The sequence below is a fragment of the Echiichthys vipera genome (assembly GCF_963691815.1).
Source record: "Echiichthys vipera genome assembly, chromosome: 14".
In the NCBI taxonomy this organism is placed as follows: domain Eukaryota; kingdom Metazoa; phylum Chordata; class Actinopteri; order Perciformes; family Trachinidae; genus Echiichthys; species Echiichthys vipera.
This window is the reverse complement of record NC_139839.1, coordinates 28,376,362-28,402,786: the sequence shown is the minus strand read 5'-3', so window position 1 is coordinate 28,402,786 and position 26,425 is coordinate 28,376,362. Positions and strand designations below refer to the sequence as shown.

At 44.3% G+C, this 26,425-nt stretch overlaps 1 protein-coding gene across 4 annotated transcripts in view; it reads left to right on the top strand.

Moving 5' to 3' along the window:
- Positions 1-26,425, top strand: part of dlg2 (discs, large homolog 2) — a gene marked incomplete at its 5' end in the record, with an annotated part of 390,565 nt that overhangs the window by 302,917 nt on the left and 61,223 nt on the right. For 2 of the 4 annotated variants that reach the window (XM_083926483.1, XM_083926482.1), the window contains 4 exons: positions 5,819-5,988; positions 9,816-9,952; positions 20,142-20,286; positions 21,709-21,874. In XM_083926483.1, the coding sequence (XP_083782609.1) occupies positions 5,819-5,988; positions 9,816-9,952; positions 20,142-20,286; positions 21,709-21,874 (618 nt within the window). The remainder of the gene's footprint in view (positions 1-5,818; positions 5,989-9,815; positions 9,953-20,141; positions 20,287-21,708; positions 21,875-26,425) is intronic. The other 2 variants (XM_083926484.1, XM_083926485.1) reach the window with 1 other exon arrangement.

Here is a 26,425-nt window from a genome sequence, read left to right as displayed (position 1 = left end):
TGCATATATCATGTAAGTCTGGACAGTTTGGATGTAAACTGCAACTCGCCTCCACTCGACTGATTGGTGGAGGCATACAACCACAGAGCAGTAATTCATTTTTTTTTCTTTAAAGTAGCAGTGATGGAAAATGCTGGTTTTCGTTTCCGGCCAGTTCCTGTTCTTTTTCCAAGCTGCAGCTCTGGAGCATTACTGTCAGAGAGAGGAGCCTAATGCATGCACAGCATCAATCTGGAGCAGAGAGCAAAAGAACCGGCTGAGCATAAATCACACTTAGCCTAATTGATGGTCACTCATTCCAAGGTGGGCAGCAAGACTAATGCATTATGGTTGGAGGGGGAGTCTAATCTCGGAGAGGAAGGAGGACTGATAAGGATTTGGTTTTCTATAAAATTATAAAAACCAGACACACTTCCTGTCGCTGCTGTGGGATGCTGTAGAAGAGCACTAAGCATATTTAATGCATTGGCTCGGCTTAAGGGACTGCTTGGAGCATTTTAAGTGTTTCTTGTGGAGTCTGTTGTTGTGGAGAGATAAAAGCATGGATGTAGTCAGGACTAAACCAACAATAACCCTAGCATTTTATTTCTCAAAGATTTCTATTAACCTATATGATACAATTTCTCAAGTTATATTTATTCAAGCTTAAATCAGACTTTTTTCACAATGTAGAGATTTTTATTATTATTGGCTGTTGTTCATTTAGTGATCACCAGTTCTATATAAAACAGAATATATGTGTTGGTATTGAAATTAAAAATAAAAACATTTTCAAGTTTTAACGAAAATATTGTTCTACTGCTAAGTATGCAGAGCTTTTCGCTCTGCTTCCCCTCTGTGTGTGTGTGTGTGTGTGTGTGTGTGTGTGTGTGTGTGTGTGTGTGTGTGTGTGTGTGTGTGTGTTTGTGTGTGTGTGTGTGTCTGTGTGTGTGTCTGTGTGTGTATCTGTGTGTGCGCATGCTGGGTCTCAGCTGGTCACTATGAATACCCTCAGGGGAGTTGTGTCCTTGAGTGCCAGGGCATGGATGAGCCGCTCGCTGACTGATATAAACACGCATATGCCCACATTTACACTCTGTCTCTCTGTTACACATTGCAGACATGTAGGAGCACATAGGTCACTACTGCCAACAACAATCAACTGCCAACAATCACATACATGGTGTACTCATTTTCCTTAAATGTTTCTCTGCCGACTCATAATAGTTCGATACGTAAAATTGGGACCCGCTGCTGGCTCTTATTAGTAACAGTCTTACAGTCTGTGGGTGTACTACAAAGCTGGATTAGTGGGTTGGCGAGGTATGTTGCGCTCAAAGCCTTGGTCAGCTGTGACACTATCAGGAAGGTGGAGGGGTTGGGACGCAGGTGCAGACCCAGGGGTGTCTCTAAGTAACCCCAGAGGGATAACTACAAAATTGCAATAGCGATAGATACGAAAGGAGAAAAAAAACACCAAGAAGATAAACTCAACCACCGCTGCCACGAAACCAAAATTGTCCAGGAGACGCAGAAAACACAAAATAAAAGGCAAAGGCGGACCTTTGATAACCCAAAAGGCTGGAGTCACAACAAACTCTTCAGCACCTATTGCAGAACGATGTATTATAAAAATAGAAAGATCTACAAATCAGTCAGCAGAGATCGTCTCAGCCGCCAAGGGGGAATTTTATTAACACAAATTGACAGGAGCTCTCACTACACCTTCGTCAGACAAATTCCAAAATGTCTCCTACCAGTCTCTCACTTTATACTGATGTCTGTGTGTTGACACGCCCCATGATTTCATATATACACTCCTATTACTGGCCATCACCACCCAAGCTCTCCCAGTGTTTCTGTGTGTCCAGAACATCATCAAAACATGCCCATAAATAGTTCTGTTATATGCAGGATGTGATCTTATTGGCCTCTATTTCCTGTTCTTGTTGCACACACACACACTGATAAAGCCTTACTCTCTTCCACACACCCCAAGTTAGACACTGGGAAACAGGCAAATGCCAACAAATAAACGCAAAGTTCTGAGTTGGTGCTTAGAGATACACCAACAACTTGAGAAGCCACAGGAAGAAGCTCTCCCTCTGATGGTGAGATAATGTTTCAACTCAGAGCACTGGAGACTCAGGGTATATGAAGCCTCCCCAAACTCGGGCTTTATCAATGCCAATCAGTGCCCCACACACACCTGATTGCAATGAGTTGATTCACTCACCACTCTCACTGAGCCAAAAGATTGACACAGAGACAATAGTCGCTTTCTAATAGTGTGGCTGTATCACCATGGTAACTCAGGCTTTCAACTTAACCAGGGGTCCATTTCACAAAGTAGGTTTAGTAAAAACTCTAAGTCTGTTAACCCTGAAATGAGTTTTCCGTTTCACAAAGGGAGGTAACTCAAACCAGAGAAAGAGGGGTAACTTTAGCCTGTTTCACAGAGAGAGGTAAGTTAACCTCTCGGTCGGTTACCATGTTAACATCCTCTATGAACCTAACCTGGTCGGGACCAGGTTTTTCTCAGAAAACCTCAGGTTTCTCTCTGTCTCTGCCCTCTTTCAGCCACACACGGTATTTGATTTCCTCATTCATTCAGTCAGAAGGTAAGTTAATAGAAGTTATATTAGGTGGCGACTATTTTCACTACCATGCCATGTCCTTTTGATAATGATCCCGTGGATGTAGGTACAGCAGTCGTCGGGAGATGATTATCAGACCACGCATAGATGCTTCTTGCATTTCCAGACAAATATTTCTTAGAGCGGTACCATTTCTATATATAAAAAAATTTCTTCTCACACTCTGCGGGTGCGCAGCTGGTTGACCCTCTCTCTAAGCTCGGGTCCTCTACCAGAGGCCAGGGAGCTTGAGGGTTCTGCGCAGTATCTTTGCTGTCCTGAGCACTGCACTTTTCTGGACCAAGATGTCCGAGGTTGTTCCGGGAATCTGCTGTAACCACTCCTCCAGCTTGGGGGTCACTGCCCCTAGTGCTCCGATCACCACGGGCACTACTGTCACCTTTACCTTCCAGGCTCTCTCCAGCTCCTCTCTGAACCCTTGGTATTTTTCAAGTTTCTCATGTTCATTTTTGCGGATATTCCCATCGATTGGTATTGCCACATCCACCACCACAGCTTTCCTCTGTCCTTTATCCACCACCACAATATCTGGTTGGTTTGCCATTACCATCCTGTCAGTCTGTATCTGGAAGTCCCACAGGATCTTCGCTCGCTCATTCTCCACCACCTTTGGAGGAGTTTCCCATTTGAATCTTGGGGTTTCCAGTCCATACTCTGTACAGATGTGTCTGTACACTATACCAGCCACTTGGTTGTGCAGTTCCATGTATGCTTTCCTTGCCAGCATCTTGCACCCTGCGGTTATGTGTTGGATCGTTTCAGGTGCCTCTTTGCACAACCTACACCTTGGGTCTTGTCTTGTGTGGTATATCTGGGCCTCTATCTCTCTGGTGCACAGGGCCTGCTCCTGTGCAGCCATGATGAGTGCCTCAGGGCTGTCCTGTAGGCCAGCCCTCTCTAGCCATTGGTAGGACTTCTTGAGATCAGCCACTTCAGTGATGTTCCGGTGGTACATGCCGTGTAGGGGCTTGTCCTCCCATGTTGGCTCCTCCTCCAGCACCTCCTCATTTGCTCGCCATTGTCTATGGCGACATGGAGACATTCACTGAGTATGTCATCCGTGGGGGCCTTATCCTTGATGTATTCATGGAGCTTGGATGTTTCATCCTGGATAGTGGCTCGCATGCTCACTAGTCCACGGCCTCCTTCCTTACGGCTTGCATCCACTCTCAGGGTGCTGGATTTGGGATGGAACCCGCCATGCATGGTGAGGAGCTTCCGGGTCTTAACATCTGTGGTCTGTATTTTGTCCTTTGACCACCTGATTATTCCCGCAGGGTATCTGATCACTGGCAGGGCCTAGCTGTTTATTGCCCGAGACTTGTTCTTGCCATTGAGCTGGCTTCTTAGGACTTGTCTTACTCGCTGGAGGTATTTGGCAGTTGCCGCTTTCCTCGTTGCCTGTTCGAGGTTGCCATTTGCCTGTGGTATTCCAAGGTACTTGTAACTGTCCTCCATGTCTGCTATTGTTCCTTCTCGGAGTGGAACCCCTTCGGTGTGGAATACCTTGCCTCTCCGTGTCACCATCCTACTACATTTCTCGAGCCCGAATGGCATCCCACTGTCAGTGCTGTAGATCCTGGTGGTGTGGATCAGGGAATCAATGTCCCGTTTGCTCTTAGCGTACAGCTTGATGTCATCCATGTAAAGGAGGTGACTGATCGTAGCTCCATTCTTGAGGCGGTATCCATAGCCACTCTTGTTGATTATTTTGCTTAGGGGGTTCAGACTTATGCAGAACAGCAGTGGGGACAGAGCAACTCCTTGGTAGATGCCACATCTGATGGATACTTGTGCAAGTGGCTTACCAGCCTTCGTTAGAGGTGACGGTGCTTGGCCACCACCCATTTTATGGGAATCTGCTTTCTTTCTGTTGGCTGAGTAGAAGTCTGTCTTAGTTTAAATAGGCTTGGTTAATTAATAGAACATTGATGCTGTCTTTTTATACTTGTGGTGCACGCGCTTAACTCCAGGTGAAACTACTCCGAGTTGAAAACTCAGAGTTTCCTATCTAAGAGTAGATCAACTCAGAGTTCAGGGTTAGACTCAGAGTTTGTTGAACCTGCTTTGTGAAACGGACCCCAGGTCTGGAGGAGGTTTTCAGCTAAGTCTTATTACTAAGACCTAGACTTTCATGTTAGATCGACACTTATTAGAGGGTATTTACTATTTTGTCGTTCCTGTTGGACCTTATGTTGGAAATGTTACACAAAAAAGCCGTGCACTTAGTGTTGAGCTGTGATTCTTTGTCACAGGTTCATATTTGCATGCAGTTGGTGATGCTGAAAATCTGAGCAAAAATACGGTGTGCTGTGTTATCTTTAAGGTTGTAGCTGTGCTGAACTCATTTCTCAATATGTTCATGAATTGTCAGAGCTGGTAAAAAGACTTTAAGGGTTGTATGAATGTATAAAGCAGGTTGGACGCTGCTTTTGCATTTTTAAATCAGCATCACTCTATTGGGATTTATTGCGATCAATTCTGCATTTGACATAGTTATTTTTAGAAGTTCACTTACAGATTTACATGATCTGCTATTTTTTTTTTTTTTTGCAAGCACGCGTTTATAATGATTATAATGATCTGCTCCTCTTCAGTGAAAACCGGTCCCTTGATCTATCCAAAGGGTGAGTCAAATGACGCAATTTATGAGAATGCGCATTGAAACTAAAGTGTAAACCCTGGCTTGACAAATAAACTCTAATGTGAGTAAAGTATGCGGTTTTGCCGTCATGGGGGGGGCATTTTCAAATCTTCCCACTCTGGAACCTGGTTTAAAAAGATACTGTTTTCAGGTTCTGATAACACCGGCTGTGTGTGGATGGTCGGCCAAAACAATAAAGTTTTGCGGTTACAGGAAAACGCGTCTTCGTTTGCACGGACCCTAAAATCTGTTTAGCAGCTTCTGTGTCAGATCTCCTGTCTGCTTCTCCAAATTGTCAGCGTACCAACCTTCATCTACTGTAGGTAACACACTGACTATGGAGAAGTACCTCATACAACCCCTAATGTCAAAAAAGCCAAACTATCCCTTTAACCAATTTGGCAAGGTGGCTCCTGTGCATATGCCGTACAAACACTCTGTTACTCTCTTACAATGTATTGTGTAAAGAATGAAATAGTGCTTTGCCCTTAATTATTACCATTAAAAACATCATTAATCCACAATGTTTGTCTTCCAGGGTTAACGACTGCATCCTACGGGTGAATGATGCGGACGTGTCTGAAGTCTCTCACAGTAAGGCAGTAGAAGCCCTGAAGGTTGCCGGCTCTATTGTTCGACTGTATGTGCGGCGCCGTAGGCCAATGTTAGAGACCATCATTGAGATCAAACTCATTAAAGGACCAAAAGGTTGGCTCAGACACACACACACACACACACTTTGTGTTGGGGAGGTAGTGGTTCACCCGCAGACTGTATAAAATAATGGACGTAGCTTCCGCTTCTAAAAAGTGAAGCCAATGCATAAGTTCTGTAAAGCTGCATTTTTTCTAATGTCCAGCAGGGACAATAAGAAGTCAGATTGTATTGAAATCAATGAGAAAATAAGCCTACATCTCAGGCAATTCTGAAGAGGTGGGTTTTGATGAGTGATTTGATTTGGTCTGTGCAGTCACAGACGTGTGGGTAGTGAGTTCCAGAGGGAGAGGGCAGCAGTGGTAAAAGCATCGTGGATCAAATTTTCTGAAGTTGCCCAGTGACGGGCAGAGATGGCAATGTTTTTTGAGGTGAAAAAAGGCAGCCCTGGTGGTGTGATTACCATGTTGTTGAAAGGTGAGGTTGCTGTCGAGAACAACTCCAAGGTGCCTAGGTGTAGGGATGGGGACACAGTGGAGTTGTCGCTGAGGGATTTGGAAACGAAACCTTTGGGGACACCTTGGGACAGAGGAGCAATGGAGGAAGTATAGTTATTAATGCTGTGTAGGTAGGGGCGGAGCGCAAGTGATGTTGGAGTAAGTTTCCAGACGGGAGAGGAGAATGGATTGATTGATGGTGTTGAAGGCTGCAGTGAGGTCGAGCATGATGAGGATGGTGAGGTGGCCAGAGTAAGAGAAGGAGGCCGTTGGTGATTTTTAGGAGGGCGTTTTCAGTGCTATGTTGTGGGCGGAATACATATTGAAATTTTTAATACAGGTGGTTAGAGGAGAGGTGGGTTTTGAGTTAAGCAGCAATGACACGTTCCAGAATTCTTGACAGAAAGGGGAGACTGGAGATGGAACAGAAATTGGACATGATGTCAGGGCTGAGAACTGGTTTCTTGAGGATGGGAGTGACAGCAGCAATTTTTAGAGGTGTGGGGACAGAGTCAGAAAAGAGGGAGGAAATTGACGAGGAGTGGGGTGACAGGTCTTGATGAGAGTTGATGGGATGGGATCTAGGGTGCAGGTGGAGGTTTTCATTACCTTGGTGAGTTGTGGTAGGTCCATGGGTGACAGCAGGGAGACCTGTGACAGGCACTGAGAGTGTGAAGGGGTGCGATCAGGTGGTGTGGTTAAGGGAGCAGGGGAGGTGGTCAGGTAGCTGTAGAGATGTTGTTGGGTGGGGGGGTTGGGAAGTTTTTTGGATTGTGGAAAAATAGTCTTGGGGTTGTTAGAGCCAGAGTTTATGAGGTGTGAGTGGTTAGTGGACTGGGCTGTGCTGAGAGCAGTTTGGTATAAGTGGAGATGGTCAGTGTATGCATGGAGATGTACTGTTTTGCGGGTTTTATTGTAGAGTCGTACAGTCGAGCTATCGTTTATGGGATTTCATAGGATGGAGTTCAGGGGTGTACCAGGGAGCTGAGTGTGTGAAGATGACTTTTATGATGGTTGAAGATGGTTTTAGTGGAAGCCAGCAGATGGAGACAGGAGGAGAGAGTGTTGTTGTAATAGTCATAGCATAGCATAGCATTTGTCTTTTGGGATGGGGATCTTGGTGTCTGTGATGATGGTGAGATGGTCAGAGATGCGGAGGTTGATGCCGGAGAGATCGTTTAATGTTAGGCCAGTAGAGTAGACTAGATCGAGGATTTGACCATGGGAGTGAGTGGGGAAGTTGATATACTATGTGAAGTTGAAGCAGTGAAACAATTCCAGGAATTCAGTGGCAGGTTTGCAGGTGGTGTGGTTGATGTGAAAATTGGGGAGGGAGAGGACAGAGGCTGGACAGATTCAAGTGTGGTTTGTTGTGATGACGTAGTGAGGGAATACTGTTAGAGGCTTTGTGGCTGATGGATTGTATGGGGTGAGTTTCTGGTGAGAGGGTTAGTGACTTGCAGGGGGAGCCAGCGGGGGGAATAGTGCTGTGAGTTGGTGGAGGTGTCGACGGATGTTACAGGGAGGAAGCGTGTTCGGTAAACAGTGATGCATGTGTGTGTGATTGAACCTGAACGGTGAGCTGTATCTTAGCCTTTAGCCTGCGGCTACCCAGCAGGTTGGGGTGGGTACCATCCGTTTGGAAAAGGGATGGACGTCCCAAAAGGATTAAAATTGTCAATAAAACCAAAGTTGAAAGCTGTGGAGGTGAACTGGAGCCAGGTGTGGGGGCTGAGGAGTCCCTGTCTCATGTCACGGTGAAGGGATTGGACCGCAGATGAAAACAGACATTCCATAGGAACTTTGGAAAACTAAAATGAACGTTAAATTATTTTTTGGTCAGTTCTGACTGCTGACAGGCTGTTTTGCATGTCCCCACGTGGACTATTACTCACCCAACATTGGACGGGAGTGAGTGCAGCAGCCCCGGGAGTTTGCTCAGGAGGACCGGGACCATGGCTCCAGTGAAGCAGTGAGTGACAGCGTTGAAGAAAGGTGTATTCCATATTTTGGATTCTCTAACTATTACTCTGGTTGGGGAGAGGAGGGGTGACAGATTCCAGTTGTAGTTCTAGAGTGCGGTCAGAGTCTGCACTGTGGGGTGGGATAGTTGAGTGTAAATGCCGTGACGTGCCGTCAGCCCCGGGTTTAGAGAAGAGCTCCCTGGTTTGACGCAGGGAAGACTTCGAGGACCGCCTGAGCACATTCTCCTCAAGGATCCTGCGGCAGGAAGCAGTGGTTGCTGTGTGCTAGCCACCGGTGTCTGGTGAGCAGCGGTGACTGCAGGCGCCAATCTTGTAGATGTATCTGGGTCGGGGCAAGCTGGAACCGCAGGATTGGCAGCTGGGAGGGCAGGAGTGACGGCTGACAGAGCTGCGTAATGGTTGGACAGGCTCATGCGTTTGCAGGAAGACGGCTGAGGACAGGTGGACAGACGCCACAACAGCACGGCGAAGTAGAGTAGACACTTTTATCCAGTGGTGTAGAAAAACACAGCACAGAAAATGATCTGTGCACAGATTCTGGATTGAATTTCCTACCTATGGTCTTTTGCTGCATGCTCCATACCTCTCTCTCTCTCTCTCCCATTTCAGAGTGATATGTCACCTCCGGAGTCTCCTAAATTCCTCTGGGGCCTTTCTTTGTAATGGAAACACGGCGAGTGAAAGGCCATTTGAGAGGGCTTAGACTGAAACTCCTCGGAGGCCACTCTATAGGGCTAACGGAAACGCATTTTGTTTCTGACCAGGTGGCCAGGAACAAGCTTTTGGGCCTTTGTTTGATCAGGCTGAGGCCTTCTCATTATCAAACTGGACGTCCAAATTAATCCAGAAATGAACAATCATCTGTGGATTGCCGATTTCACCTACAACAGCAGAGTGCTCCTCCCCAGCCCCGCCCACTTATATTATGTCCATGTCCATTTTTATAAAATCAGGAAGGTGACAGCAGAAATGCCACAGTGGCTATGTCCATCTCTTAAACAGTCAATGGGTTGACCCAAAGTACAGCAAATATTTACTAGAAAACATGTAACTTTCAAACATGTAACATTGAATATTCAGTTGAACTTTTAATAACGTGAAATATTTATATATATATATGCTATACAGTATATTATGATTCATGATCATCATATAATGGTGGTATTGTCTGATGCCTAACATAAATCTGGCAAACACACAACCCATAAACTAACCAACTATTTTCAAATATACAAACACACACACACACACACACACACAAACACACACACACACACACACACACACACACACACACACACACACACACACACACACACACACACACACACACACACACACACACACACACACACACACACACACACACACACACATACACACACACACACACACAAAGGGCTGGGCTTCAGTATTGCAGGTGGAGTTGGAAACCAGCACATCCCTGGTGACAACAGCATATACGTCACCAAGATCATTGATGGCGGGGCAGCACAGAAGGATGGCCACCTACAAGTAGGAGACAGGCTGCTAATGGTGTGTACACATTTGAGTTCCATTTTATGAACTTGCAGAAAGATATTTCATAAAATCGATGTTTATACAAGTATATTTTCACAGATTAAAATATTAAAATACAGTACAGCTTCATTAAACCTCAGTGGAAACCTTTGAATATATAATGGCAAGACACTAGAGTAAATAGAAATATGAAATATTATTCAGCTCTGAAGTCATTTTGATGGTGTAATGGTGTTGTAGAATAGGAACAAACATACTGTACCATCACACTGGTTACTCGTCTCTTAGTGTGGATAAACACGTTAAAACACACAACACATTAAATATATTAAAAACAACGCTCATGATAGTTAGGTTAATGACAATAGTATAATGATACACTATCTGCGTGGAGGGATCTGAACATATTCATATTATTTTATCCATATATACTGTATATACTCGTACATTTACAAATGCTGTGATCTTCACTAATGAACTTTGATTCTCAGATGATGACCTTACAAAGTAAAATCGGTTTTGTTTAAATTAACAGGACTACAAGACCGTTAAAAAGTGATCCTGAAGGGCGTTAGAAAGCCCATGTTGTTTAAGGTGTTCTCAATTAAATGCTGTTCAGTTGTGTTGAGTTTCTCGTCAAGTTTTCATGTGAAGTGCCGTGCTGTGTATGTTAGTTTTCTCCTATTACAGGGCAGATAACGTGTAATTCCTTCGCCCTTTTCCAACATTCAACTGCACCTCCCTGGTTTTATTGCTGTGTTTGAATGCCAGAAGGTGAGCCTAATGACGTTATAACTGTCTAAGTGGATGTTAACTTTGTGTTATTGTGTATTGTTAAGCTATCTTATGCTGGTGTGTTGTTATAGCTAATAAGCTAAGTTATGCTGTATGTGCTACTCACCTGAGGTGATTGGTTTAGTTTTTATTATTTATAGACTATACTTGAGTACTGAATACAGTCATTTGTCACCTTATTTATGTCAATATGTTTGTGTCATCATATACAGTTTACTGATTGTTACTTTGTGTTGTTATTACAGACCACAGTCAATAAATCCATGACTAACCTGGGCACCTGTATCCGTGTCCCTTTAACGGGGACACACACACCATACACCTTGCCGCTCTAAACCCAGCTAATTCCTGGAGAACCCCCTTTCACCTTTTTATGGTCCTTCGAGCCGGATTAGAGTAACAATATGGTATGGATCCTACAGATGCCCAGAGTGAGCCAGCACCCCACCAACGTGCCCAGAGTGAGCCAGCACCCCAACGTGCCTCAAAGAGAGAGCGACACCCTCCAGCCTACCAGAGTGACTATTGGGTTGCAACTCTTCCTTCCAAGGGACAACCCCAAACCACAAAACAGGCTCCCTCTATCCAGAGTTCACATAGCCAAACAACAGGCTCATCTCGGAGGAGCTCCAACTCCAGGTCTGGACATTCGTCTCGCTCATCCACCGACAGATTCCCCTCTCACATTCTATCAGAGCTAGAAACAGCCCAGCTCGAAGAAGGAGTGAAAGAAATGGAGCTTGAGGAATTACAGCAGCACATAGAGGAGGATCAACAGATTGACCACGAGCGTCAGCGACTTCAAACTCAAGCCAGAGAAGCCCAACAGCTACAAGAGGAAGCCATTAGAACACAAGAGTCGCTAACGAGACCGATGGAGAAACGACGTCAGCTAAAGAAAAGAGTGAATGAGCTGGAGAAAGCTAAAATGACTTCTCTCCTCAAAGAGAAATCACACGATCCTCGTAGCGCCGATTCCTCACCACGTCCATAAGACCAGAACAAGATGAGTAGCCATGTTTCTCCACCACCAGTGCTACACACGGCCTCACAGCTGGGAACCCTAGCTCAGCCTCCCATGACTATGGCTCCATCTGCAGCTACCCAGGCCATGGCTTCGGCATCCCGCAGCCGCGGCTCTGCCTGCAGCAAGTGTAGCTCCACCTCCAGCACTCGATGCAGCTCTGCCTTCTGCAGCCTCGGCTTTGTCGCCAGCGATAGTAGTTCCACCTCCCGTGATCAACACAACTCAGCCCATTGCAGCCCCCGCTGCAACACCAGTGAGTGTGGCTCCGCCTCTAGCGTTTCGTGTGATTGCGCCTTCAGTACCTTTGGCTCAGCCTAGCACAGCCCCTGCTCCACCTCCAGCGCAATATCCAACTTTTCACCCACTGTTACAGTCTGCTCCTCCTTCTGCATCACTGCCTCCTAGTTTAGGAGGTACCTACTCCATATTCAGCTCATCCAGCGCAGTATCACCCAACTCAGTCAGCCTTCACTTATCCTGTCCCAGCAGCATCATACTCTGCTTCAGACTTGCCCCAACCCAGTCCACAACAACCACAGGCAGCTGATGTGTCACCGTTCCTCACCTCATCCTACGGCATCCCCAAACCTATGATTCCTTGCTTTAAAAGTGGTAAAGAGAGTGACTTTGCCTCATTGAAGATCGCGCTCGACAATCTTCTGAACAACCATGTGCACTTGAACAAGCAGTACAAATATCAAGTGCTCCTTGGACATCTGAAGCTACAGAGCACGCTCCAACTGGCCAAAGCCTACATGCACGATCCAAGGCCGTATACAGCAGCTATGCTCTTCAGGACAAGTACGGTCAACCTTGTCAGCTTGTCCAAAGTGAATTGGGTGCCATCCTAAATGCTCCAGTCCTCCGAAGCCTTTGATGCATTCGCCTTATCCATCCAATCACTGGTAGGAATGCTTAGTACCATGGAGGGACAGAAAGGCTATGAACTGCGATGTGGATCTCATGTCGACCGACTATTGAGCAAGATGCTGCCAAGCTATCGTGATGGGTTTGTGGAATACTGTCGGAACCAAGGTATTCTTAGGTCAGGTACCGACCAAATTTACACCCTGCCTGATCTGAGTTTTGGCTACAGATGAAATCCCAAGCTAAATGCATAGCAGGTCGAGCAGCTTCACTTTATAACTATAAAGAACCCAAGGCGCCAAGGAAGGACCAACATCCGTTCAACCGACCGAAGGAGAAGTCAACATCATTCCTCCTCACTGCTAGTAGAGACCAAAGCCCCAAAGGGTGGTCTTCACAACCAAAATCCCCGTCCAAACCAAGACCATATTGTCCTCACTGCGACAATAAAGAACACTTCCTAAATGCCTGCACTAAGTTCAAGAAATTGAACACAAACCAGGTCGTAAGGTGGATAAAGGATAGACGTCGATATTGGAAGTGCGAACGATCTCACAAGCCCGAGGACTGCACTCAAGCGACCGTGCAATACCTGCAAAGAGCAACATCTCACAGTACTACACGATGCAGTCCAGCAAAAACAAAATAGTGTGCTCATGGTGACAGCACCGACTGCAAAGGTGTACCTGGACAGATCGAACAGATCCCCCAAGGTGATGTTGAAGGTTGTGAAGGTTCTACTTCATAATGAAGACAGAGTACTGGAGACCTATGCAGTTCTAGATGACGGTTCGGAGCGAGCGAAGCATCATCTTGCCACATGCTGTGCAAAGCCTGAACCTCACCACGCAGCCTGAAACACTTACCCTCCGAACTGTCCATCATGTTGTGGTGCAGCTTCATGGTGCATCAGTTGCCTTTGATGTGTCCTCCCTGCCCAAACCTGAAGAGAAGTACCACATGTCAGGCATTCACCGCTGTCAACCTTGGACTCTCAGAACATTCATATCCAGTGGGAATCCTCCAACGGAGATATAAGCACCTCCGTCACCTACCTTTGCCTCCTATGGATCGCGCTCAACCCCTGTTGCTCATCGGATCTGACATGGCTCATCTCCTGACACCTGTGCACCAGCCGGTGCAGTTGGGACCTACCGGGGGACCCATTGCAGTCCACACCAAGCTTGGCTGGTCACTTCACGGTCCCACAAGTGCCGACCAAGCTCCTGCATCTAACCAGCAGTGCTTGTTTACCGCAACAGTCTCGCCTACTTCTGAACTCTTCAAGAACGTTAAACGCCTTTGGCAGATTGACACACTGCCGTACACAAGCGAGAAGCAGGTGACCAGATCGAAGCAAGATCAGCAAGCCTTAAACCTGCTCCAGACATCCACTGTCAGAGTCAATGTTGAAGGGGTCCAAAGATACACTACACCACTGCTTCACCGAGCCAACTCCGCCACCCTACAAGCTCCTATAGAGGCAGTGTTGCCTAGTCTCCGTAGTACTGAGAGGAGACGCGCCAAAGACCCACAGCGCGCCACGGTCTCTTGTCAGGGGATCAACAAATTAGAGAAGATGGGCTACGTAGCAGTGGTGCCGCCAGAAGCAGCAACATCAACTCCAGAATCCTGGTTTATACCTCACCATATGGTGCGAGACAACAATAAAGACAGGATTGTCTTAAACTGTTCCTTTCTGTATGAAGGAAAGTCTCTCAATGGTCTTCTTCTTCCTGGACCTGCCCTAGGCCCTAGTCCTTAGAGTCCTAATTCGGTAGTACCCAGTTGCGGTGAGTGGTGATGTCAAAAGTATGTTCCACCAGATTTGCCTTCTGCCAGCTGACAAACCTATTCTGCGCTTCATCTCGCGGTACATGAAGAGGACAGAAGAGCTGAAGATCTATGAATGGCAAGTGCTTCCATTTGGCACTATGTACAGCCCTAGCTGTGCCATCTACGCCCTCCAGCAGCATGTCCAGGACTCAAGTGAGTCCAACAGCCATCTCATTGAATGTGTCGAGCAGTCATTCTACGTGGATAACTGTCTCCGTAGCACCCACTCAAAGGAGGAAGCAAAGGATCTTGTCGATGGTCTGCGCCAGCTACTCCACACTGGGGGCTTCGAGATACGCCAGTGGGCTAGCAACATTCCAGAGGTCATTGAGCATCTTCCATCCGACGTCAGGTCAGAGAGCAGTGAGCTGTGGCTTTCCCAATCCAGCATGGACCTGCAGGAGCCAACTCTTGGGCTACGTTGGGATTGCCTCCGTGAATCCCTAGTATAAACAGACCAGTGGAGAGAACTGAACTCACCTTGAGGAATGTCTACAAGGTACTTGCTTGTCAATATGACCCCCTAGGTTATATTGTACCGTTTACCACCAGAGCCAAGATTCTAGTTCAGGATCTTTTGAAGGAACAAATCGGCTGGGATGAGCTGATCCAGCCACAGAGCCTCAGTGACAGATGGATTGCTTGGGAGCGAGAGATTCCAGACCTCATCCAGATGGAGATTCCCAAATGTTATGCACCAGCGTCTGCAGACTCCCCGACATCAGGCAGATATCTGCACATTTTCTGTGGCGCTTCTGAGAGAGCCTACAGGTCTGTTGCTTATCTACGGACAGAAGACGCTCAGAATGAAGTCCATGTCTCCTTTGTCCTGGCCAGGTCCTGCGTGGCGCCAAAGAAGCAACTGTCCATGCCTCGGCTAGAATTGAGCGCTGCTCTAACCGGTGCGCAACTAGCCAACGTTCTCCTCACCGAGCTTACCTTACCTACTCACTCACTCACTCACTCTCTGGTCCGACTCTACTACTGTTCTACACTGGATCAAGTCGGAATCTTGTCACTATAAGGTCTTCATGGGTACACGTGTAGCAGAAATACAGAGCCTTACGGAGGTAAACAACTGGAGGTACCTGGAAAGTGCGAACAACCCCGCTGACGACATCACTCGGGGCAAGACCCTGAAGGAGCTGTCCCAACCACATCGTTGGCACCAAGGCTCTAAATTCCTGCGTTACACAGAGGACCACTGGCCACCCAGCCCATCATCCTATCCAGAGACGGATGATAGTGAGCTGAAGAAATCATCCTTCTGCGGACATGTAACTGTCGACACCTGCCTTCAACTCCCTGATGTCAGTCAGTTCTCCACATGGAAGGAATTGATGCGGACAACCACACGGTCCCTTCACGGGGATGCTGACTCACAATCTTACTCACTCATTGAAGCAGCTGACTACATCAAGGCTGAGAACCTCCTCCTGAGGAGGGCGCAGTTTGAGTCATTCCCAGAGGAGGTCAAAGCTCTCATCTCCGACCTACCTTTGCCAGCCTCCAGTCGCTTGGGCTCCCTATCTCCAGAGTACGACAAGGATGCAGGACTTCTCAGAGTCGGGGGGAGGTTACGGAGAGCGGAACAGCTACCACAAGACACCATCCACCCGGTCTTGCTAGATCCCAAGCATTCGCTTGTCATCCTCATTATTCAAGATTTCGACGTGACCCTTCTGCATCCTGGACCCGAAAGAGTGCTAGGTGAGCTTCGTCGTCGGTTCTGGATTCTACGGGGGATGGGAAGCTGTGAAGAGGTGTCAGAGTCGCTGCATGCAATGCCAGACATGGCGAGCTAATCCTTACGTTCCTAAGATGGCGGATTTACCACCTGCGCATCCACGGCTCAATAAACCACCATTCTATTCGACCGGAGTCGATTGTTTTGGTCCATTCACAGTTAAGATTGGACGCCGAACGGACAAGCGTTGGGGAATCATTTTTAAGTGCATGACAACCCGTTGTGTGCATTTAGACCTCCTGGAGAGTCTTGACACTGATGCCTTTCTGATGTCTTTACAACGTTTTATCTCCAGAAGAGGCAAACCTCTTAACGGAACCAATTTCACCGGTGGAGCCCGAGAGCTACGTGAGGCCTTCAAGGCCATGGACCCTCAACTGAAGGAACAGTTGGCAGAACAGCAGATTGAGTTCTGCTTCAATCCCCCATGTGCTCCCCACTTCGGTGGAGCGTGAGAGAGAGAAATGAAATCCGTCAAGACTGCTCGCAAGGTGGTACTGAAAGAGCAGTCCGTGCCTGAAACAGTGCTCCGCACAGTTTTGGTGGGAGTGGAGGGCATCCTGAATGCTAAGCCCCTTGGTTACGTCTCGTCAGACGTTGCTGATCCAGACCCCATTACGCCTAGCATCCTACTAATGGGACGCTATGATGCATCCCTTCCACAGGTTGTTTATGACCCCAGTAACACTCCCGGGAATCGTTGATGGCGGCACAGCCAGGTCCTCATTTACCACTTCTGGTCCAGGTTTATCAGACACTATCTGCCCAGTCTGCAGGAGAGATAGAAATGGCTGAAGGATGGGAAACAACTCGAACCAAATCAAGTGGTGCTCATCGTGGATCCACAGCTCCCGTGAGCTTTATGGCCTGTTGGGAAGGTAACAACTTCTTATCCTGGAGCTGATGGAAGATTCAGTTACTTGAGTGGACTTTCTATCCTGGATTCGACTGTCTGTGTAGACAGTCGGGGGCGGCTGTGTTAGAAAGCCCATGTTGTATAAGTGTTCTCAATTAAATGCTGTTCAGTTGTATTGAGTTTCGCGTCAAGTTTTCATGTGTCCGACGCTCTGGAAGGCACCATTGCCGTTCTGACGCTAGTGAATGCGCTAGGCCTTTGTGTGAAGTGCCGTGCTGTGTATGTTAGTTTTTTCCTGTTACAGAGCAGATAACGTGTAATTCCTTCGCCCTTTTCCAACATTCAACTGCATCTCCCTGGTTTTATTGCTGTGTGTAAATGCCAGAAGGTGAGCCTAATGACGTTGTAACTGTCTAAGTGGATGTTAACTTTGTGTTATTGTGTATTGTTAAGCTATCTTATGCTGGTGTGTTGTTATAGCTAATAAGCTAAGTTATGCTGTATGTGCTACTCACCTGAGGTGATTGGTTTAGTTTTTATTATTTATAGACTATACATGAGTACTGAACACAGTCATTTGTCACCTTATTTATGTCAATATGTTTGTGTCATCATATACAGTGTACTGATTGTTACTTTGTGTTGTTATTACAGACCACAGTCAATGAATCCATGACTAACCTGGACACCTGTTTTCGTGTCTTTTAACGGGGACACACACACACCATACACCTTGCCGCTCTAAACCCAGCTTATTCCTGGAGAACCCCCTTTCTCCTTTTTAGGGGTCCTGACTAAGCTATGTGCGATTGTTACTAGTGGTAGGCAAATTGATTGTTGTCCGAATAATCAGACCAATTAAAGCCATTTTAAGATCATTGGCATTGGCCGATACCTGTATAAAACAACAACATGATACCAGCATTATATATCAGCCATCAGCCGCCCTGCTCTCTAAATATTGGCACCCGGCATTGAAAAACCCATATGGGTCGACCCCTAATGGTTTACACGTGAATAGATGGTCACTTTCTGTACCTATTGACTCCTTCTAACCCATATCTGTGTTGACGATAACCTCTGATTGTGCCCATTCAGTGGAGTGATAATATTTAAGATGGGTGACTGTAGAAATGTAGGTACTTTAGGATTAATTGGATCAAAAGTGACTATCAAATGAAATGTTTGAAAAAGGAAATTAATAAAGAAAAATTACTAAAAATTAATAACTTTAATTTATTAACTTCACACGGAGAACCAATTAAATGTAGGGCCTTGACTCACGTTCAGATTATGAGATTGAGTATTCTCAATAAACTTATCGTTAATCAAGTAAATATATATATATATTATCAAAGATAATAATAAAAATTACTCTAGTTAAACCAGAGTTCCTCGGGGCACCACCGTCATAGACGGAGTGACAACTAATATTAAAGTCTCATTAAATATATTAAACTACTAATGAAGGGTTGAACACCGATAAATTTAATAGTTTAATCACTTGAAGGATTTAAAAGTTCTTTTCTTAGTAGAGGCTGGCTCATTCATCTTTGCGTAATATTAAATAAACAGACAAATGGTAAACACAAACCTTTATTAACAAATTAATAAATGCAACAAACAAAACACAATAAACTAACTAAAGCGAACAGCAAAGGTGTGTGTGTGTGTGAAACAAAGAGGAGAGGTGGGGGGCTTGGACCCCTGCAGGGGTTAGAATCAGTTATAACAAAGAGTTACAGTTCTATGCTTAGCCGTTCATACAGTCCTATAACAGTAATGCCCAGTTGGTGATTAGTTACCAGTCCATGAGATGAAAGATGTTTTGCGTTGCTTGATGCCAGTGGCTGGTTGAAGAAAGTGTCTTGGCTTGGTTGTTGCTCTTAGACAAAAGAGGACTCAGATCGCTCTTTGTTCTGCTCAGTTGAGTTGGTAACCGGTTGGTTAACCTTTGCCAGTGATCCTACACCATACAGGCCATTTTCAGGGCCTAGGGACAGCGGTCAGCTGGTCCCTGGATCTGGCAGGAGAGCGTCAAGTTGAGTGTGGAGATTCGAAGGAAGAGGGTCCAAGAGAGGGAGAGGAAGGGAAGTGTCCTACAGTTTTCCCGACACTGATGATGTCATCACTAGAGGTCAGGTCAGCCAATGAACTAACAATTTGGGGGTCCCTTGGAGAATCACACCTGGGTGTGACCTGTGGGGGAGAGTGCATGGCAGCATGCATTCAGGGACAAAGGCTCCCAGGCTTTCAGGCCTAGTATTTTCTTTCGTCTGAGCAGACTGAGGCCTTCTCATAATCAAACTGAAAGTTCACGTTAATCCAGAAATGAACAATCACCTTTGGGGTGCCGGTGCACCTACAGAAATATCATCATTTTTTTTCCCATTACTCAGTATAAACGTTTCTTTGTTATTTAAATACAGCCCCCAATGGCCTACAATGTCTTTATTTACACCCTACAAATGCAGCTATTCTTCATATGTTTCTATATGGTCATATTTTTACAAAAATATGTTTAGAGTGTAATATTTTGCTTTTGATGTGTTGACAAATGCTAACAAATATGTGGTGAATGTTCTCCAGTAGGTAGTGAGACTCTTTCATGATAGCCTTATAGCCCTATGACATCATACTGATTCTGCTGCTCAGTTTTATAAATTACAAATTTAGCATCATGTGAATACACTGTTCAGTATTATAAAGACAGATATTATAGAGACCAATGGTGGTTCCATGAATCAGGGTACACTGTGTACAGTACATTAACCAGCAGACAATGTGCTTTGCGAGTACAGTTTTCCTGCAGCTTCAGTCTAAATGAAATTAAGGGATGAAACGAGTCCCTGGCACACATTTTGAAAGCAAGAAAGCGGCCACCTACTGGCTAAGTGGTATAACTGCAAGCTTTTCTTGAGGAGGGCATCCTTCTTGCTAAACCAGAGCTTAATGGAATTACCTTCCTACTGTCGTGTTCTCACCCAAACACCATCTGTCATAATCCAGTCTCCTGGAGGCTGGAACCATGCTGGTCCTGACTAAACAAACAAGGGCTATATCTGTGTCTGAACAGGTGAACAACTACAGTCTGGAGGAAGTGTCTCATGAAGAGGCTGTGGCCATTTTGAAGAACACGTCGGATGTGGTCTACCTAAAGGTGGGAAAGGCCACCAATGTCTACCTATCCGATCCCTATGGAGCTCCTGATATCACACACTGTAAGTCCTCACCTCTTGTATTTGAGCTGACCAGTCATCAGTTGGCTGGTAATCAGCTGTTAGAACCGAACTGCAGAGGGCATTATTCAGTAAAAGTGCGTTATGTGTAATGTGATATTTGTGTGCACTGAGAGCATGGTTTTGAATCACTATCCATCCATAAAGCAGAACTCTATCTGTCTACCTGTCTTTTTGTGTGTCCCTCGCACATGTCAAGAACTGTTTATGCCGTCTATGCCACATTTGGGAATGTATTTCTGTAGACCCAATGATGAGCTTTGTGTTGAATTTGTTGCAGTTTAGTCAGGTGGTGGCGCTATAACAATGAACTTTACATTTCGGCTTGTAACCTTTGAAGAATAAGTCTCACAAAAGCAAAATTATTTTTTACCTGGATCTATCCACATATCCATTTTGAATTGTTTACAAATGTGGGTTTTCACCACTTCTCCTACAATTTTTGAGGAATCAAAACCAACTGATGTAATTCTCTGGATCAAGCTGGAAAAAGTGGCTTTTTCAGATTTTGGATGTCTCATACAGTGTTGTGGTAGCTGGCCCTCCAATATTATCAAATTCTTTGGACAGGGCTTATAATTCAAACAAATGTCTCCAGAACGCTTTGTGCTATTACAACTATATTTGGTAGACTTAAGATATGGTGTCTGAGTGGACATGCCAAGTTTGGCATTGAAAGCTGCCAATATCTCAAGAAATGCTCATCCTGTTGACTTCCCACTTGGCAGGTGTATTGCCGAATGAGCTGCAAGCAGAACTTCCAAAGGCAAAGCAATTGGTCCACTCTGGACACTCATGCATTCCAAATGGGCACTGCACTAGTTTCACAAATACACCAAACATTTACAAGTTAAAGCTGCATACATTGATTTTTGACACACATTTTATCACCAAAACAAGCTAAAAAGCTTCATAGAACTGCAGAACTGAGTGACAATTCACAACACTTAAGCTCTTTAATTTGCCCTCGGGATTCTTATAGAAGGATTCCAACATTATTAAGTAAATTTGAACTCAAATTTGTGACTGGACATTGTTTATTGGATTCACAACATTCACTTCATCTTTATCGTATAGTTACACATGTGAAATGAATTTGAAGCTGCACGGTAGTGGAGCCTTTCCTTGCACACTGTATTTTATGAGATATTTATTATTTTTAAAAGTATATTTTTGTCAACATTTAAACAATTGTTTTCACAAAAAATAATCCTGTTGTCATATTTTAAAGACAATGGCTGTATTTTAAAACTAAAATGGAATAAAATATTGAAAATTAGAAACAAAGTGTACAGGAATACTTTCTTGGCATCATATAAATCTGGAATCATGCAAATGTGTCAGAAAGTTTGTCTCTTTAAGCAGCTGCCTCTATTTTTATTTTCTCTCACTCTTCTTCCACAGCTTTCTCTCCAGCCATGGAAAATCATATCTCCTCCCCTGTCAACAGGGGCACTTTGGAGTACAAGTCTGGTCTCCCTCCCATCTCCCCAGGGAGTTATTCCCCACTACCTAAGCACTTACTTGGGGAAGAGAATATAAACAGGTTGGATGGTTTTTCCTTCTTACGGTAATTACCTCCCTTCCTACCAGACAACTTGAACTACAGGTAGAAGTTTGACCACCCAGCTCCTCCTGTCTCTCCCTTGTCCAGATCTGTGTTTGTGTGGCAATTCAAACAGGAATCAAAACTCAGTGGGGAGTTCTGATGCATTTTGAAACCCAGTCAGTGTGTTTACATGCAGTGCAAAACAGACTATATTCGAGTTAAGGGCATACTGCGGGTTACCATGTAAACACCGCACCCTGGCTAAAATCGGAGTGCTCATACCCCAGTTAACACACCTAGGGAACTCCTTCAATACCCCGATTATTCAGTCCACTGTATGTTGGCGGAGCGCCACCTACTGTACTGGAGGAAGAGTTATTCCGTCATTTTCCCACTACATCCCTGCACGTGTATATGTGGGGCACTTCACTAATCCAATTATTCCCTTAACCGGGGAAAGGCCATTTTCGGGTTACTGAAGTGCATGTAAACGCACTGTGTGTTTCTCTGTGTTGGATCACTTGTTTTCTCTGAAACCAAAGTCTATGTCCAGTGCTCCCTGCAGTGTTTTTCAGAGAGAGCTTAAAAAAGAGTTCTGTTACAACCAAGGTGAATCCATTGAGCCCTAATCAGGATCTGCAACATTACATTCTGTTCACATATACTGAAACTAATATTTATAAAATAACAGGTCAACAAACAGCTATTTGAAAACCACTGAACTGTTTTACTCCTATATTGTACTGATTGTGTTTGTCTCTGAATGAATGTCTCTTTCTATGATTTCTTTATGGACAATATGTTGTTTAGTGTTCAGTGTGACGCATGCTTGGAAACCACCAGAGCATCAATATAATTAAACACAACAGAGCCATTGTATTTTTATTGTGTCTGGTGTTAGTGGTAAAAGCTGTGGTTTAGAAAGGCTTTGTTGATGTTGGTTATCAGCGGAAATTACTTAACAGTAAAGGTTGCCTCAGGTCCAGCAGCAGTGCTGTCACAGCACAATGGAAGGTTGAACTGTGTGAATATGTAGAGAAAGAAGTTGATAGAAACAAGTGTGTCTTGCCTGTTTCTGTGGAAATGATGTGGCATCTGTAGAAGAGACAGATGTTTTCTTGCTGTTCTATCTGTGCTTTGTTCTGGGTTGTTCAAAAACAAACCATCAAACACAGGATGTGTAGTTTTAGCTGACACATAGCACATTTGTCATATCAGCTCCTGATATGACATGTGACATGACATACGTTCAGTAATAGGCTACAGTGCTTCAATCTCTGTTTTCATGTAGCAGTGCAGTAAAGTGAGGGAAACTGCAAGTGTGGCAGACCCAGAAGTTAATATGCATATTCGTATGTGGGCAGAAAAAACGGTTAGCCAATGGCATAATTCAGTTGTGAGGAATTCAACACTGTGCCAGAAATGTTCCAAAAAATGTTCTTTTTGAACTTATTTGACTAAGATTTCTTTAGTTGCTTAGTAATTTCTTTATGCTTTTTTAATGCTGAATGACATGGCATGGTAAACACAACATTTAAAGTGATGCTTTTGCATGATTGTTTGTGTAGAAACTCAGTTTGTTATTCAAATCAACTAATCGATTAGTCAACATAATCAACTGATTGTTAGACTCACTTGAGTGAGTCACAACCAAAAATTAGCAGCTCCCCACCTTAGCTGCCCTATCACTTAATCCCATAGCAATCTGCCACAAGGCTCTGGACCAAACGGGCCAACTTTCCTATCAAGTCTAAAGAGTAAAGAGGTGGATGTTCCCCCTGCTTCTTAACAAACATAAAGTCTGGTCTGAGTTGCAGGGCAGGTTGTGGGCAGCACAACAAGGACAAGTTGTGGATATTACAATAAAACAAATTAAAACATACACTCCATAATACTTCTGTTATATTTGATCTTTGTGCTGTAGAAAGAATGATGTTGTGATGACATATTTCATTTGAAAAATAAAGCAGTGCAGGAATATGGCAGCAGTGATAACAAAAGCTCATTTCGGGGGGCTAAGTGTAAGAGCACTCTGTTGAGCTTTGTTGACTGAAGGATTAGTCCTCCATTCTCTTTGGAGTTAAGAGGTTTACTATTTTGCTCTGGGCCAAGGTGCTTAGATTGAGAGATTACTTGCAGACCTAAAGTGAGACACTCTAACATGAGGGTGGGGGGAAATTATATAACTATTATTAGATGCATCACAATTATATTTGAATAATGATAATGGTAATAATAATAATAATAATAATAATAATAATAATAACAATAATAATGTTTGTAAACAGGTCAGAGTGATATAATGGAACATTACTAACCTATTTATTTTTGTTATTTATTTCGTCTTTCAGTGCCTTAACTCTTATAGTAAGAATTATTGAAATTAATTGAATTGAATTATGGCCAATAAGCCACATTGAATGTTTTTTGAAATAAAATTATGACACTGGAGATCTAAATTACACAACAAAGTATATATACTCCATTTAATCTAAAAAACTGTTATTTACTGTTCATAATTTGATCGAATATCCTCTGTGTCTATACCACTGCTGTACTAGCATGTTTTTAAATAACCAAGGCACTTCAACAAAAAAAAAACAGTGATCTAAATTAGAGAGCAGTAACCACTGTGTCAGAAGAGAAGATTTCAACAATGTTTTCTTCTCTAGGATTCAAAAATGAATAGGAAGTGTAGAGGCCACAGCTTTGAATGACTTCAGCACATCTGCGCCCACAGGACATCACTAGTTTCTCACACTGCTCTGGTTTGATCTTGGTACGTTCTGACTCTTCCACAGTTCAGTAACTGGAGTGGGTTTCTCCAGAGATTCTCTATGGGGTTTAGATCTGGACTCTGGGCTGGAAATTTCATTGTTTCAATATTCTGAGCTTTAAGGAACTGCTTCACCTGTTTTACAGTGTGACAGGGTGCAGTGTCTGACATGAAAATGGCAGCTGATTGGGAGACAGTTGCAGTGGAGGTATTGCATGTTGGTTCACATAAACATTTGCATTCACCAAGCCATGGAGCTGTGCAAGATGCCCAACTACTGCTGCAGAAAGCACCACCAAACCATTACACTTCCACCTCCAAATGGAACTGACTTCTTTACACACTTTGGGTTCAGTATTTTCCCAGTCCTACGCCCGACATAATGTTTCCATCAGACCCAAATAAACTGAACGTCCTCTCATCACTGAAGTCACTCTGGACCAGTTCTCCTCTGTCCACATAACATGCTCCTCAGCAAAGGCAAGTCTAGCCTTGATAAGAGAGAGGAAGTGCAGAAGTCTAGTTTTGTATTTAAACACTTGAATTAGAATGATAAAAGATTATTAATGTTTGTTTAAACTGCCCAACCCAAGACCCAACTCATGCCTGTGCAGAAGTAAGTACCAGAGTTCTGTATGTCTTTTGCTGAAGGAGTGTATTTATACTTGATCAAGGAGAACAGAAGCATTTTGCTAAATGTCTTTTAGATGTTCTCCTTTTAACTTATTACTTGTTTTTAATTTTACCTTTTATTTTTATATCGTTTCTATTCTGCTCTGTAGCACTTTGAGATTGTTGATGTAAAGTGCAATACAAATAAAATTTCTAATTATTAATATTATTATTATTATTATTATTATTATTAGAAGTAGTGCGTGAAGCTTCCTCAATTCTAAGGCTCAAGCAGCAAAGCTCACATTTTTCCGGCCTACATCATAAATGTGTTTGTTTATTTATATGTAAATTCTTCCCTTTGTTTCTTTTCAAGAAAATGATCTGTGACCGTGTCGTACCAACTAGGAATCTTTTCCAGGGACTTGACCAGTGTCCTCTCAATGGCCAGAAGAGCTAGGCTGCTTAAACGGCCTTGGCCCATTGTGTTGCAGGTCTAAGACTTGAGCCGCTTTAAACAGGAGAAGCTCCTCTCTACACCTGCAGATGTAGCTCCAACTGTTGCATGACATGCATGGCACTGTCCATCTCCATGTCTTTCAGGAACACCAAGAAATCACAGCTTTTCCCTGTTGACCTGCAAGTCCTGGTTTGAATAAAGGACTTGAAGTTCAGACTCCGTTTCCGTGAATCAAAGAACTGGCCATAACTTTTCAGGACACTCTGGAACGCCTCCTCTGGAAACACTTTTCTCATCAAATTTCCCTGGATCACTAATTCTAGGAAGCGCTTGCTTTCCAAATTTGCAAAACACCGAGGTATCTGCTCTGTAAGATTTTCTAGGATGGCCATGTACAGATTTCTGTAGCGCTCCTTGGGATCCTGCAGTTGTGATAGACAGTGCTTTCTCAGGGGCTCAGTTTTCAGGTCCGATGTGAGATCTGCTGCTTTGGCATAGACAGCCTGGAAAGCCCCCTCTGACCTCTTCTCTTTGACATAAGCGAGAAGAAACTCAATTATTTTCTTGCAGTACAGAACATCCATAGATCTCTGCTGGACAATGTCAAACACCATATCAGTCTCAGAGAAGATTTGTTCATATGTGTACAACATGAACACAAACTCAAAATCCTCCAGTTTCATCAGAAAGCCTTTGGCACAATCTAATGTGTCATCATCCTTAT